This window comes from Meleagris gallopavo, chromosome 11, assembly GCF_000146605.3.
Source record: "Meleagris gallopavo isolate NT-WF06-2002-E0010 breed Aviagen turkey brand Nicholas breeding stock chromosome 11, Turkey_5.1, whole genome shotgun sequence".
Taxonomy (NCBI): Eukaryota; Metazoa; Chordata; class Aves; order Galliformes; family Phasianidae; genus Meleagris; species Meleagris gallopavo.
Genome location: NC_015021.2, coordinates 11,417,489 through 11,432,010, shown reverse-complemented (window position 1 = coordinate 11,432,010; position 14,522 = coordinate 11,417,489). Strand labels below are relative to the sequence as shown.

The following is a 14,522-nucleotide window of genomic DNA, read 5'->3' as shown; positions in this document are numbered from 1 at the left end:
GTCTTTTCCAACATGAGAAGTGTGTATTTGTTCCAGATCCAAGTAACTTAAACCCACCACACATCCACTACAATCACAGCATCCCAGCCGCTTTTCATAGACAATGCAAGTTGTATGGCATAGCCTCTGCACATCTTCATCAACCAACACAACAGAAGCAACACAACCAAAACAGGAATTCAAGACAGCAGTTGATCAGACCTGGGCAGTCCTCAGAGTTCCTCAGAATGTGTAATGCCCCATTGCTCAGCAATGCAAATGTAAGTTTTCTATATACAAATTCTTTTCACTTTTTTTTGGTGTGCAAAGACTTAAAATGTAACAGTACAATTAACTTTATTACAGGAATATAAACAGATACAATATTACAATACTTCAATCCACAGTCACATGTTAGGTTAGACAGCACCAGCAATGTGTGATAAAAAGAGCTCTGCACTGTGCAGAGCCCACACCTATCATCAAAGCCTGAACCATGACTAATTGCTGCTAATTCTTTTATCCAACTTATCCTGTCCTCAGCACTTAATAGTGCTTTACAGACTACTGCAACTGCACTTATTAGCTCTGTGCAATCTGTTCCTTCACCACCTGATCACATGTCAGTCACATCATCTGATACAAAGCTCACATCTAGGAACTCTCTGTCCAGGAGGTTGAATGTTTGCTAACACTGCACAGATTGGTGTAAAAATAAAGGCCAGGATGCAAACCTAAGAGAGCAGGTTATAAAGAAAGACAGCAGGTGATTAACGTGCCCTTTTCATACAAATAAGCTTCACATATTGTGGTTTCTAAAAGCATAAATATTTTCAAGTGTAATCAGTGAATATTAGTGATTGTAAGTCAGTATGTATAAATAGGAATGTAAACTAGAAATGCATGTAATTACATGAGCTTTTAGTTAGTGTAGACTTCTGAGCCAAATTCAACCTTGATATAAATCTCTGCTCTCCAGAGGTTTGATACTTAGGATGAATTTGGCCATTTATCTGCTTACAGCAATGGAAAAAAAGCAGGCAGCTTATTTCTGACCAAGACCTTGGCTTCATGAGAGGCACTAAGGGCAATTCTGAAGTCTGCATTATCTTCTACTCAAGGCTTTTTAGAAGCGGACCCAAAGAGGTAGAGGGAAGATGCATCTGTTTAAACTACTTCTAATGACCTTTTTCTCCTTCAATTCCATTGCTTCACCAAAGGTACATGAGTAACATTCACCACTATCCATCTGTACATTGTAGGCTAAGAAAAATAGGTATGAAAATTTAGTAATTTAAGAGCTGCTAAGAGATCACCACTCCCAGTTCTTTACAGAGAACAGGGACTATGATGATTTTTTCACTCCACTTCTTTTGGGCAATGCTCTGAGTATGAGGACAGAATGCAAACTGAACACCTTAACAAAGAGAATGATACCAACTGCTCTTGGAATACTGAAGCCTACTAGGTCTACTTGATTTCTAGCATGAGACAAAGTGCAAGCACAGACAAAATCTCTATTTGCAGTAATAAATAATTCCATCTGCTTCTATATGTCTGAATTGTCCATTGCTGAACTTGAGAGTGGCCACAGAAAGAGTATTTCCTATTGCCTGCTAGCTACATACTCCTTGTTTTCATTAGTAGGTACATAGCTTGGTGTTCCCCAGCATCTTCCCAGAAGCTGCTGTACACAGCTGTTCAGACTTGGCATTAGGTGTGGTTTGTGACTAAGATGACAGGAACAGACCTGCATGCCTTATGCTGAGATCAATCTGCATAACATATCTAAATCAGATGTTTTTGTGCTTCATTCTGTGAACCAGCCAAAGAATAGGAAAAATCTTTGCAGTGCCCACATCCTACTGCACTAAAAGACATGCTGTTACTTGGGTCCTTAACTAAAAGACCACCTACGGGTTAGTGAGAGAACAGGGACAAGGCACACGTTCTCCTAAAGCAGTGACAAAAGCCACAATTAGTGTAAGCCACAGTGCATACGGGTCAGAAGGCAATGGGAGAGTTCTACCAGCTGATTAAAGCCCACCCCCTCATCACTGTTGGGGTGGATAAGGACTATCCCAGTTAAAATCGTTTGGAAACTTATGACAATAATAAAGCAGAGCAGCTGGAGGAAAATCGAATCAGAAAAGCCAGTATCTAAGGGATGGTCTTGTGCATGGGACTCTTATCTGCACAATTAACCATGACTTCCCACTGCTGCAGTTCCATGGGCAGTGGCTGCACAGCAAGCACATGAGCAGCTATCAGTGCTTTACCTTGTGCAGATCCATTTGGAGCAGAGCACAGTGGCAGTGAGGTCAATTTTAAGGTAGATTACCCAATCCAGTTGTTTCTCACACATGCAAGAAGTGAGGAACCTTTAACTTCTTGCTAACAGGGTGCTGCCTCAGGCCCAACTGCTGTATTCACTTCATCTGCTGAATTATACACTTTCTGGTAGACTTAAATCCCACATGGGACAGCAGTCCTCCAGTGCCTTCAATCCTGTCCATCTCACAAAAAGGGCAGATACAGCCTCCAACTATTCATGGAAAGGCATCTCAGTCTGCTCAGATTAGTTCAGATCACCCCTAAAGAAACAGTAAGAATGATCAAAACCAATATATTTTTGGCACCTTGGGTTGTACGAGAAAAACTGCATCAGTGAGAAGAAAAACTACAGAGCAGAAGGAAGTCTGCAAACAAAACTATATATTCAAAGGTATAGATTCAGGTCTGAGGTCCTCTGTTTAAGTACACATTCAGGTCTTAAGAAGAAAGATGTTGGGTGGCTCTTATTTGGGTGAATGTTATGAAAAACATTCACTGATTTTTCTTTGTAAGATAGCATTGGTGATCAACTACAAATAACAGAAATCTCTTGATGTAATTAAGCTTTGTGGAGGGTGACCTCAGAGTGTATTCTCACCTTTCAAACAAAGCGAGAAGGATTGGATTTGAAGCTGAATCAAATAAACTAACACTGTATTATCAACTGGGTTTCATAAAACATCTAGAAGTGTCAGCTCTGTCCGAGGATAGGATGTGCTTTGTGCTGACCACCAGAATCTCTTGTATCCATGATGGATAGAGGACAGATTGAGAAATTATAGCATCAGTTTCTAACAAAGTTTATCCTCTTCCACAGCCAGCACCTCCCTAAAGGGAGCCCAACCATCCAGAAGAGGCTGACGTAGCCTTGGCAACTGCAATCTCCTTATTGCTGAACAGAGAAACAGCAAAGTAAACTTCTTCAGCGGTCCTAACATTGGTTCTGAGTCAGACAAGTAGGCAATGAAGGTGTTGCAACTATTGGCTTCTGAGCTTATCCAGTAAACTCGAACCAAAAAAGAGCAAACAACATGTTTCTTCCACCCCTACACTCAATTAGTGTTTCTAAATTCATTAGACTATAGAGGAATGGAGAGAGAAGTACAGTTCAACTAAGGAAAGAAAGAAAGAAAGATGCTGTACAGTTTAAAAATAAGATGTTAGCAAGTTAATAACCAGCCTGTAAACTGCTTTTTCTGCAAGTGTTAATAGGCAGTTGCTTGAGAAAAAGAGAGAGTCAAGATGCAGGCCACGTTATCAGAAGCAGGGCAAGGTACCACTCTTCTTTGGTTTCACTTGTTCTTAGTAATTCTCTTTTGATCAACAGCTGCTGTGAGCAGCACCTTATGACTGCAAGAGCGCAGTCAACAGATGGACAGACCTGTTTAAGCAGAATTTAAATCCAGGGCTTTGGGGTGTGCCTTCTTGGATGCCAGCTCTGACAGCTTCTTCAGGCGTTTCTTCAGCTCCAGTGGGAATTTCTCATAGCACTTCTTGCATACAGGCTTCATGTCAAACTCCACAAACTTATTCCTTTAACACAAACCATAGTGGGCTATTAAAGCAGTATTTGCAAGTTATATGTCTGATTAAATCAAGCCTGTGTGCAATTAGAAATGCAATTGCTTGCTTTCTACATGTGTAAAATGCCTCACTTCCATGATAATGAAAATATAAAAATCAGATTTTAATCAGGGAACTGGGGCTTTTAGTACTGCTAGCTTAGTTAGAAGCAAGACTTTGCCATACATTTGTATATAACAGCCTAGGATAATAATGTTGTTATCTTAGAATGGAAATTGCTGGGCTTTCATGTGCTTTCACATACCAGGCCTTTAGGGCCAACCCAACAAAGCAGGATAAGGATTTGAACCATTTGAACCTGAGAAAGGAAAACGTAGGACTGCCTTGTTTTCTGTTCCTCTTCTACATATTTGAAACTATTTTGAAAGAAAATGTTATGCTACTCTAAGTAATTGCAAGCACTGCCAGCAAGGGGTGCATCCACACTAAGGAGCAATGGAAGCTGCAGGAATTTCACTATAGGCAGTTATTCAGAGTTTAAAACCTTCCTTTTGTACAGCTGTCCTCTGACCCAGCCTCCTCAGAAAAGAAATTCTTCCTTTGTGAACAGGAGGAAAATAAGATAGAGAAAATGTTGGGTCCCAGCTCTCTGTTAGTTGTGAAATCAGCACTCCCGCAGAGAGATGGCACTGCAAATCACTGCATCAGCAAAATGTTGCCCCTCAGGGCAGCTGGCTCACAGTACTCCCAAGCTGATACTCTGCCTCAGGGGCAAATGTTTAATATGACCCAGAGCATAAACACTGACTTACTTCAGTGTGAGCTTGATGTTGCAGGTGGAGCAGGAGAAGCAGTTCACACACCAAGCCTTGTTAAGAGCTGATACCACTGCAAAAGCACAAAATAAAAGGAAACTGCCAGATTATCTGAATTCGGATTTGTATCCAAATTCAAATGAGGCCAGATGTGAAAAAGAAACACTGGTGCCTTGCAACTGTGAGCCTGCAACAGCTGCACTAACAAACGGAACAGGGACAGTGACCCAAAATGAGAAGAGAACAAATCTTACCATCTCCCTCTATCACGTGGCTGCAGTTGTAGCAAACATCTCCAAAGAGCTGCACAGTGAAAGAAGTAAGAACAGGAACTCGTGTTACTGACTGCTCACACTCCCCAAATCACACAGCTGGTGTGAACGTTCAATCCTAACAGTTAATGAATTCCCAGATATTGCAGTTGCCCCCAAATGTACCAATTTAAATCTTCTGAATAACTTCTCATACGCTTGCCAATGGCCCATTTTCATTTGGATCTCATACCACTAAATACTACAAGGCCTTTGTTGTTGTTGTCATACACTCTTCCACTGTTGTATGGTCTTAAAATCTTGTCCATGGGGCAATTTGACTATGACAGGATCAGTAAAGTGTATTCTCTAAAGACAGATATCTCCTGATGCTACAATGAAAGCAACAAAACAAAACCTAGAGCTATTTTCAAATAGCAACACTTCTTATGAGAGAGAGACTAATTTATCTGACAGAAGAAAACACCAAACTCATAGCTGTTCACTATCATCATATAGAAAAAACACATTTGCTTTGACTTGTGAAACACGCTTTTCTTTACGGTTTAAGCAGCGTAACATTTATCTTAGGCCTACAGAAACCAGTAAGTAACCAAATGTCCACACGAATTACAGGAATTTTTATTGCTGCCCACGGTCATTGTTTTCAATCTCAAAGGATAATCAAAAATTCATCTCCTTGAGACATTTCTAGTATGTTCTCAGCATTACTTTTCACATCTACCAAGAAAACCTACTTTTCCAATTAAATCCCATTGATCTCTTAATACTGTGGTGCCTCTACAAATTGAGACTACGAAAGCATCTGGCAGTCAGAGCAAGCACCTACAGCACAGATGGTAGAATTTACCTGGTTATAATGAGTTTCACAGTAAGCCAGTCCTTTTTTCTCATAGTGGCGGTGCCCCAGGAATGGCTTCTCACATTTGGCACAAACAAAATGCTGCAAAAGAAAGAAGACACTCAGTGACAAGCAGTGTGACTTTTCCATCACCAGGGAAAAACTTGCTTGGGTGCTACGCTGGCTGCAAATCATGGCTCGATACAAGAGACTTAATGCCTTAATAAAACTTAGATAGGAAAATCCTTGAGAGTGAAAGATGAAATGTTTAGGATATTACAATAACTCATTAAGAATTACATTAATGATAAAGAGAGCACTTGCTGGAAGGGTAATTGTGTTGTGTCGATGCTGAGAAGACTTGTGGAATATTGCCTTCCTTATCTCAGAGAAGAGAAACAGGAATATAAAATGTGGTTAGTATGAATGCAGCTCAGCCCTAGGAGGTTTACATCACTAAATCCATAAATCACTATAAAACTTTAGAGCATGCTCTGACAACTTAGCTGAAAGTAACAGAAAAATTGAGCTGAAAAGGCTTAGAAGGCAAGAACTGAACTGGTTCTGCCTACTTCACAAATTCTAACAGTTACAAACCTTTTAATCAGGAGTGGAAAGAATATATCTACCCTAGTAAGTAATTATTTCAATTTATTAGTAAGTAAATGCCATTATGTGAACTACATTCCACAAGAACCTTGACAGTGCAGTCCTGACAAACCTGCAGTACTCATTCACTCACTCAAAAGGAAGTCAATCTGAAACATAAGCAATTAGTTTTCTGTCTTCCAAAACAGCTCCTGAAGGAGGTTTCAGATTTGGGAAGGCCTCACCTCAACATGCCATTGCTTTCCCAGCGCATTGACCACTCTGCCCTCAATGGGCCTGCGGCAAGCTCCACAGATGGGGATTCCCATCTTGTCATGGCAGGGCAGGCAGTACAGCTCTCCCTTCAGCTCCCGGGCCTCAGCAGTCAACTCCTTCCTGAAAACACAAACGTGTCCCTGAAGTAAGAACACCCAGTGAAGCTCCTTAACGTCAGAGGTGAAATCTTGGAAGACTGAACTTGAAAGTTAACCTATTTTGGCAACATTCATGCTATAAACACTGCCATTAAACTAAGCTAGTGAAATGCAGTTGTTATATACTATTTTTTCTATAATTGCTTTCTCATTTTGTCATCATGTCTCAGGCACACACTCTGGCAAAAATATATGGTGTACTTACATGCAATTACACAGTGTCATGCTATCTTTGAATGAGATAGCTCAGGTAAAGGACTATTCCTGAGTGGTCAGCAGCAACACTTCACCTTATTTCTCAGTGCTGTTACCCACGCTGTGCTCCAGTTACACGGCCTCTCTTGAGAATAACTGAGGTCAGACAGGTACAGCACGGCTACAGACAGCACCACAACTCCACAAGTCATCCTTTTTTTCCCCCTTTATCCACAAATGCAAAGTGAAATTATTTTAAATAGTCTGGCACCAGCAATCTTTGGACAGCACCTTTACTGCAATGTGCACACAGCCTCTGACTTAAGTTCTCACAAGTAACTATTACTGTTTTCAGTACAAAAAGGTCTCATTCAAATCCAGCAGAGAAGAACAGCGAACAGCAAAATAAAACTGCAGTTCTTCTAGGTTTTCCCAATATCTTTCTATTTTTCATCAAAGAATTCCTTTTTTTTTTTTAACAAAGTGAAGGCAGCAAGGTTTAGGCCTTGGAAAGGACTGCATTGTTGACTGAACTTTTCCTTCTCCTTTGTTGTCAGGGTTTAGAATACCAGAACGTACCCACAGTGGGTGCAATTGAAGTGATCTGGATGGTAGGAATCATTCCGGAACATCAGTGGCTGCTCATCAATTATCAGATGGCACTTCTGACAGATGTACTTGCCCAGTCCCTTAGCTTTCTCACGGTTATGGCACGGCCTGCACAGGTGCCTGGTTGAACAAAGAAAAGAAAGAAAAACATGATGAAATTCTTTCTCCTAAAAAAATGTACACTGTGAGATCAAGGTGTACTTGATGTAATCTTCTGAGTCAGACTAAACATTATTTAGTTTAATATCCTGTCTTTAACACCAGTTGCACAGAAAAGAGTATACAGAATAGCTACCAAGTTATATTTCCTGGAATCCTTCTCCAACATTCCCTGATTTATGCTTATATTTATATCACAGGCAGAGTGATAGGACAAGGGGGAACAGTTTTAGACTAAGAAGGAGAGATCTAGGCTAGATGTTAGGAGGAAATTCTTTATTCGGAGGGCAGTGAGGTCTTGGCACTGCTGCCCAGAGAAGCTGTGGATGCCCCATCCTTGGAGGTGTTCAAGGCCAGGTTGGATGGGCAACCTGGTATAGTGGGAAGTGTCCATGAACCTGGCAGGGATTGGGACTGGATGGGCTTTAAGAGCCCTTCAACACAAGTCACTCTGTGATTCCATGATGTACCACATTATAGACATATTCCATGTCTACCATCACCTGTCACTCTTTCAGGTAACCTTTCCAGTTCTTCTAGGTCCAATCCTCTCCGAAAGGTGGGCATGGAAAGACAGCAACACCCTGTTTGTACCATGAAGCAGCAAAACTACTTCTGACAAGTTCTCCGTGATACCAGGCAAAGTATTCTTGGGAATACCGTCACACACAAGAAAACAGCTGCCTCACCCAGCTGCTGATGAGGGTCTCTGGCACCAGTGCTCCCATTTGCCAGCCATACCCCTTCCTCAGGTGCTAAATCACCAGTTCAGGCCCAGACATGACAGTTCCCCTACACACCTTCTCTCCTTTAATAACTATGGCAGAGGCATTACAGGAGTGGGAGCTGGGAGGAAGCAGAGCAGAGAGAATTAAGAACAATTAAACCAAAGAATGTTGCTTGAATGGGATTCCTTAATCTTCAGTAGCTAATAGATAAACAAGAACCTCTTGAATCCTAGCCCCTCTGTCTCCTAACTCCTTTTAGTCCTCAGTTAAGGCGAACAAAGAACTGTGTGATTTTATGTGGCAAATACAACTGTGTTTCTATCACTTGTTCTAGAACAAATTACAAGCACAGCCCTCAGCAGGCAGAGAAGCCAAATTTCTGGTAGCAAAGCCTGGGCAAGAGCATAAAAGAGACTTCTATAGAGGCTGCAGGAATCCACCAGTTTTATCCCGGTATCCAGAAGCTCTGAGGAGAAACTGTTCAGTTTAATTCCCTCTTATGGAGCCCTCTAGCAGCAAGAAAAGCATTTATGGCAAAGCAAAACTGACAGAGGATTCACTTCTGCAGGTTTATCTGACACACAACAGAATCCCACTTGATTCCTTTCACTGTATTGCTGTGTGAAACTTGCTGAGATCTACAGGTCATTCTCAACAGACAGGAGACGAAAGGAAAAGTTCAAATGGATTTATGGCTGCGGCAGCGGACTCATCACCCCTTCCAAAATTCTGGTAGGATGAATCACCCTTAGATCTGTAAAATGGGGATGAGGATTCAACACAGATGTTGTTGTGAGACCTCAAAACATTTCTGACCCTCAGTTGGCAGGCGCCTGTCCAAGTGCTAAGTATCATCATTATTCTCTCCAAATCTGAGTCCTCCCATCATCAAGAGTCTCTCTCCAGGGCTGGAACTACTGTCTGCCCAGACGGAATCCAGAAAAAGCAGACAGGACCCCATTATAAGGAAACATGCAGCTGTGCTCATTTCAGCATAAAGGCATCGATTTTATTCGGCACTGTCAAATGGAGAGTAATTATATGGGGCAGGACAGAGGGACCCCGAAGCAAGTGTCCTGAAAGAGACCCCTCTCATTCAGCTGAATAAGATGCCTTCAGCCATTTGCACTGATAAACCATTATCAACCCCTCCCCATTCACAGGCCCTCTCTGCCGTCCCATAGACCCTCCTCTATTGCAAGCAAAGGGAAGTGTTGGACAGGCTGAGCTGTTGCCATAGCAGCCGCCCCTCTCCCTCTCCGCACTCCCACCATTATGGAATTATCCCATTCTGAACTGTCCTGTTGTGCCTATTAATACCAGACTTCCCCCAAACAATGCTACACTCCACCCTCCTAAAATAATCAGGGGACTCCAAGAGGGCTGTGTGAAAGGCTGGGAGTTCAGCAGCGGCCTTCAGTGAGCACCACGAACACTGGAATATTCATACAGCACATTCATATCTGCAACAGCAGCAGCAAGCCCCATGCCAAGGGTTCAGCTGGGATGAAGAATGCTCTTCAGTGCAGGGGTGTCCTCTCCCTGCTCCGTTGTGTGCCTGAGCTGATAAGGCACTATCAGAGCCAGAAGGACGCTATATAGAGGGGCACCCCTCTGCACCTTCAGCAGCCCTGCAAACGTGTTCTCTTTTTGGATCAGCTCCCTGGTTTCGCCGTAGCTGCTTCGTTTTGGTTTGCTGCCATCAGCAGAAGGAGTTCCCCGAGATCTTCCCTAAAAGGAACCAACTCTCCACCCATAGGACCGCGCTGTGAAGAGGTAAGAGACAAATTTCTCTAGCAGGGTAGCAAAGGAGCTTTCCTAGCGCTGTGAGTTTTAGCTGTTGTCAGCGAGGTGCAAAGATGCGCAAACTGGGATCATGAACATAACAGAAATGTCTGAGACTAAGAAAAAGGAGCACATTTTGAAGATCAAAACACCAAACTTTTCACTCTTCAGTCCTTAACGTCCATCCTTTTGGCCAGGAAAGCTGACTGCTGTGTGTCCATTGCTCTGACACCGCTCTGATGCTTATAGGAAACCAGTGCTTGAGCTGAGGGGTGGGAGGCTCAGCAGGAGAGATTGTCAGGAGAACGGCATCAGCTAGAGGTGGGCTACTTCTAAGGCAGAACACTTACACAGAAAAACTGGAGACAAGATGCTACAACCAGAAATACAACCCCCCAAAGTAGCATATTCCCAAACCAAAATTCTTCCAGATGAGCAAGAAGTCATTTCCCGAAATCCATCACAAATTTCAACATACACTTTGAATTTATCTGCAGTAAGCATCGTAACAAAGCCTTCAAATTAGCCAGGTAACGAATTTATGATGAGTTATTTTTTCTGTTTATTCATTTTTGCATTATTAGTAAGTATAACTGATAGTGTAACCTGCACCGACAGCCCAGGGATTGTTCTCTGTTTGTTTCTGAGCAGAACAGAAACAGGGACATAAAACACGGGCAGTGTGCATGCATTCCTAATGAGTGCTGACATCCCCCTTCCAGCTCAGCCCCGGGGGGTGGATAATGGCTCCCTCCACAACAGCACTCTGCTCAGCAATACGTACATCAAGAAATATTCATACGGCACCAGGAGAGCAGTCCAAGAGGAAATTATTGGGCGGTGAGACAGACTCCCAAATAAGTTTTCTGTTTGTGGAGTGAAAGCCTCTTGTGCTATACTATATACATCAGCTCAAACTACACATTCTAGGACATTTCGGAAAGTTTCAAGTTTGTTCTCAACATAAATACAGGTGAGTACAAAAGTTTTATTGGATTTACGAGTGTCCTTTTTTGCAAGCTAACAAACCAGAAAGAAAGAAAAAGCCTAAAAAGTAAATCAGTTATTTACACTGATAGAGACATGCAGAATAAAAGTGCAAAGGGCTTTCCACAATCTACAACTACAAAAGCCATTATTTTTGTAAAGTTGCAGCTTTCTGTCAAAAACATCTCTGCTCCAGACATAACCTCAACAAGTAACCCTAGCAAAACAGCAGCTTTTCCTCTGACCTACTTTAGTGCTGCATGCTGTCAATAAACAGAACTGTAAAGAAATACAAAAATTGATTAAAGTTCCCTGTGAGGCACTGGCACAGGTTGCCCAGTGATGTGGTGGATGCTCCATCCATGGAGACTTTCAAGGCCAGGCTGATCAGGCCCTGGGCAACCTGATCCAGCTGTGGTGTCCCTGTGCAGGGCAGGGTAGTTGGACTACGTGGCCTTTAAAGGTCTCTTCCAGCTCTGAGGGTCTGTGATTCTCTATTCATTTGGTCTCTGACCAGGCAATGAATGATGTCTTCCTTCCCCTTCCTCCAACAAGTAAATAAGGTAAGAGCAGATCTCACATGAAGGCAATCACTTGAACAAGACACAACTTATTGATTTTATCATCTGCTCTAAGGGTCCCCTTCTTGTCACTCACATTTGAGCTTACAGACAGACACACGTTCTCCCTTCTCCTCCACCCCACAGCACCTCGCAGTGAAAATATGTCCTGGCAGAGTCAGTGCTGACATCACTGAGGACAAAACTGCTGACTGAAATGACTAGTCCACATCTAGCATGGGCACACAGCTGGGTCTGAATTCCAAACATCCTCCATAGGAAATCAGCTCAGTGTATCAGCTGCTAACTCTCAAGCATCTGGCTTGTAAGCAGGGCTTACTGCTTTGCTTCCTGAAGTTAAATCACTGTCATCAAGGGAAGAGACATCCCTGTCTGCTACCCTCCCTTTAGCCTTCTCAGCTGGCCCAGTCCTGTACCTACTGCTTTTTCAGTGGTGTAACCACATAAAGATGAGCACTTACCACCAGACCAACTAACTCATCACTGACAGGTGTGTGAACATACAAAGACCATTACATTTTTGCAGATAAAATAAAAACTAAACAAAGATGATAGGCACCACTGTAAACTAACAGCCCATAGAAAGGCATGGTCTCAGTGTATATCTTCACTGCTGCGCAATAGAAAAATACGTAGTTAAACCAATTCCATCCAGGGAAGACAAGTCTTTGAGCATTCATCACTGGAAACTCCAAACTCTTGGCTTCAAAAAGATTTGTAGGCTTTATCTTATATGGGACTAATAAAGACCAGAACCCAAACTTGTGTGCTCTCCAGCAACCCCAGGAAATTCACACAGAAAATGCAACTGCGAGTTTTCTTTTTGTTCATGAAAGCAACAGGAACTGCACAGTAAAAAGATAACACATGTATTTATAGAGAATGAAATGCCCCTTGGAAAAAAGGACAGTCTAGATGCACTTTTGGTAATGCCATCTACTAAAGTGTTGTTCTCTCTAGCTGGCAGCAAACAGTGATTACCCACACACCCAAACTTAGTCTTTCTTGTGCCACAGACACACATTGTGTTTGGGGAGTGCATAGAGTGAGAAGGCCCCTCTGTGGCCACACAAAGAAATTCCTGTTTCCAAATGTGATTTGTTCTCCTTTCTGCTGACTCTGGTCTCTCCAGCCATGCAGTAAGCAGAAGTGGCCCAGCATGTTCATTCTTCACCTACTGCAGTTTCCTGTCCACCTGAAAGTGACAACAGCTGACAAAGATGGGAATGACCTTGGAGTTTCATTTACAAATTTCCAATATACTGGTCTGCAATTAATCAGACATTTCAGTGAATATACTCAAATTTTAAGTTCTGTTGGAAGTTGGATGCCTTGCTTCATGCCTTGGACCATCTGCCTACTGATCTCAGCATGCAGTGTAATTTCTGCCCGAGACTCACAATGCTGTGTAACAGTGTCAGCCTCTACCTTAAAATTTCAATCTCGGTAGAGGAAAATGGAGCAGACCGATCTTAAAACATTCAAATGGGTAAAGAATGTGTCAAAGAAACAAGAGATGCCTCCTTGTTTCCCCAGGCAAAGCAAACAGACAGAAAAGCCAAACGGAAATTCTTCTTGCCTCTTGCTATCATTATTTCACTGTTTTTTTCCAAATGCTTTTCAAACACAGTTGTATTTGATGCTGCCTCAGTGACCTGAGGGTACTGAGACAGGAACACAGGGTACACAGAAACAAGAAGCTACAGTTTTCAGCCTCCTTAGCTGCTTATTCTTTAAATATGTATTGAATGTTGTGCTGTAATCATCAATTAGTACAACTAATGGAGGTACTGCTGTGGATACTGCAACACCTCTGAGGAATCCAAGAAACAGAGACAGCACTGGAAGCTCAGACTGTCTGCATTTCCCTACCACTGACCCTCACAGATGAGGAGTGCATACAAAGGCAGGGGTGAGCACCCACAAAATGTAGTCAACTTGTGGTTGATGCTATTCAGTACCCTGCAGAGGCTGCCAAAGCTAAGCACAGTCTTACTACGCTGCAACTTGGAAAAGCCCCTGGATAAGCTACAGGGGGAGAGTTATACTGGGAGTAGATGCAGGGAAGGACAGTGTTTTGGCAACAGAAGACAGCAAGGGTATTTCTAGCAATATTTTCTGAGTCAATGTATTGCTTTTCTGCTATTCAAATGAGATGCTGCTACCTATCTGAAAGGTTTCCCCCAATATTGGTACTGTATGTGTTTGCCATAAATGCAGGACATCAGAATAAAAGAATTCTCAAAAGATTTTCAGGAATCTTGCTTTAAAAAAAAAAAAAAATTAACAACACCTGACCTGCTTTCTATTGCTCCAACAAACAAGAATGTAGTGGGCACCTTACAGTAAGTTCAGAAAGCCTCTTCAGTCCTAAACCAGTCTTTCAAATTAAACACAACAAATAACATCTAGCTAGACATACAGAACCTGCTTCCACTTTTCCATTTGCCTGATAAATGAGCATATGACTATTACTCAACTAAGCCCAGCACAAGCTGGAGACAAACTCGTAACTAGCTAGTGTCTCTTTAATAGTGGTTCCTTCAGTGGGAATTAATGGGCTGGACAGCTGAGCAGAGTTTTAATGTACATGTTTAAAGTCAGACTGACACATCCTATTAAATATCAGTATTAGCAAGCACAAGACCTCACTGATTTCCATGTGTGTTTTCTCCAAAAAACAGGTTTTTT

At 42.3% G+C, this 14,522-nt stretch overlaps 1 protein-coding gene across 1 annotated transcript; it reads right to left on the bottom strand.

The window, feature by feature from the left end:
- Nucleotides 1-3: 3 nt before the first annotated feature.
- Nucleotides 4-7,728, bottom strand: LOC100548709 (LIM and senescent cell antigen-like-containing domain protein 2). The gene is made up of 7 exons (XM_010716614.3): nt 7,562-7,728; nt 6,599-6,749; nt 5,775-5,867; nt 4,907-4,955; nt 4,650-4,725; nt 3,695-3,846; nt 4-2,573 (listed from the first exon to the last, which is right to left on the bottom strand). The coding sequence occupies exons 1-6, from the start codon at nt 7,612-7,614 to the stop codon at nt 3,699-3,701; spliced, it is 570 nt and encodes a 189-aa protein (XP_010714916.1). The 5' UTR covers nt 7,615-7,728; the 3' UTR covers nt 4-2,573; nt 3,695-3,698.
- Nucleotides 7,729-14,522: the final 6,794 nt, after the last annotated feature.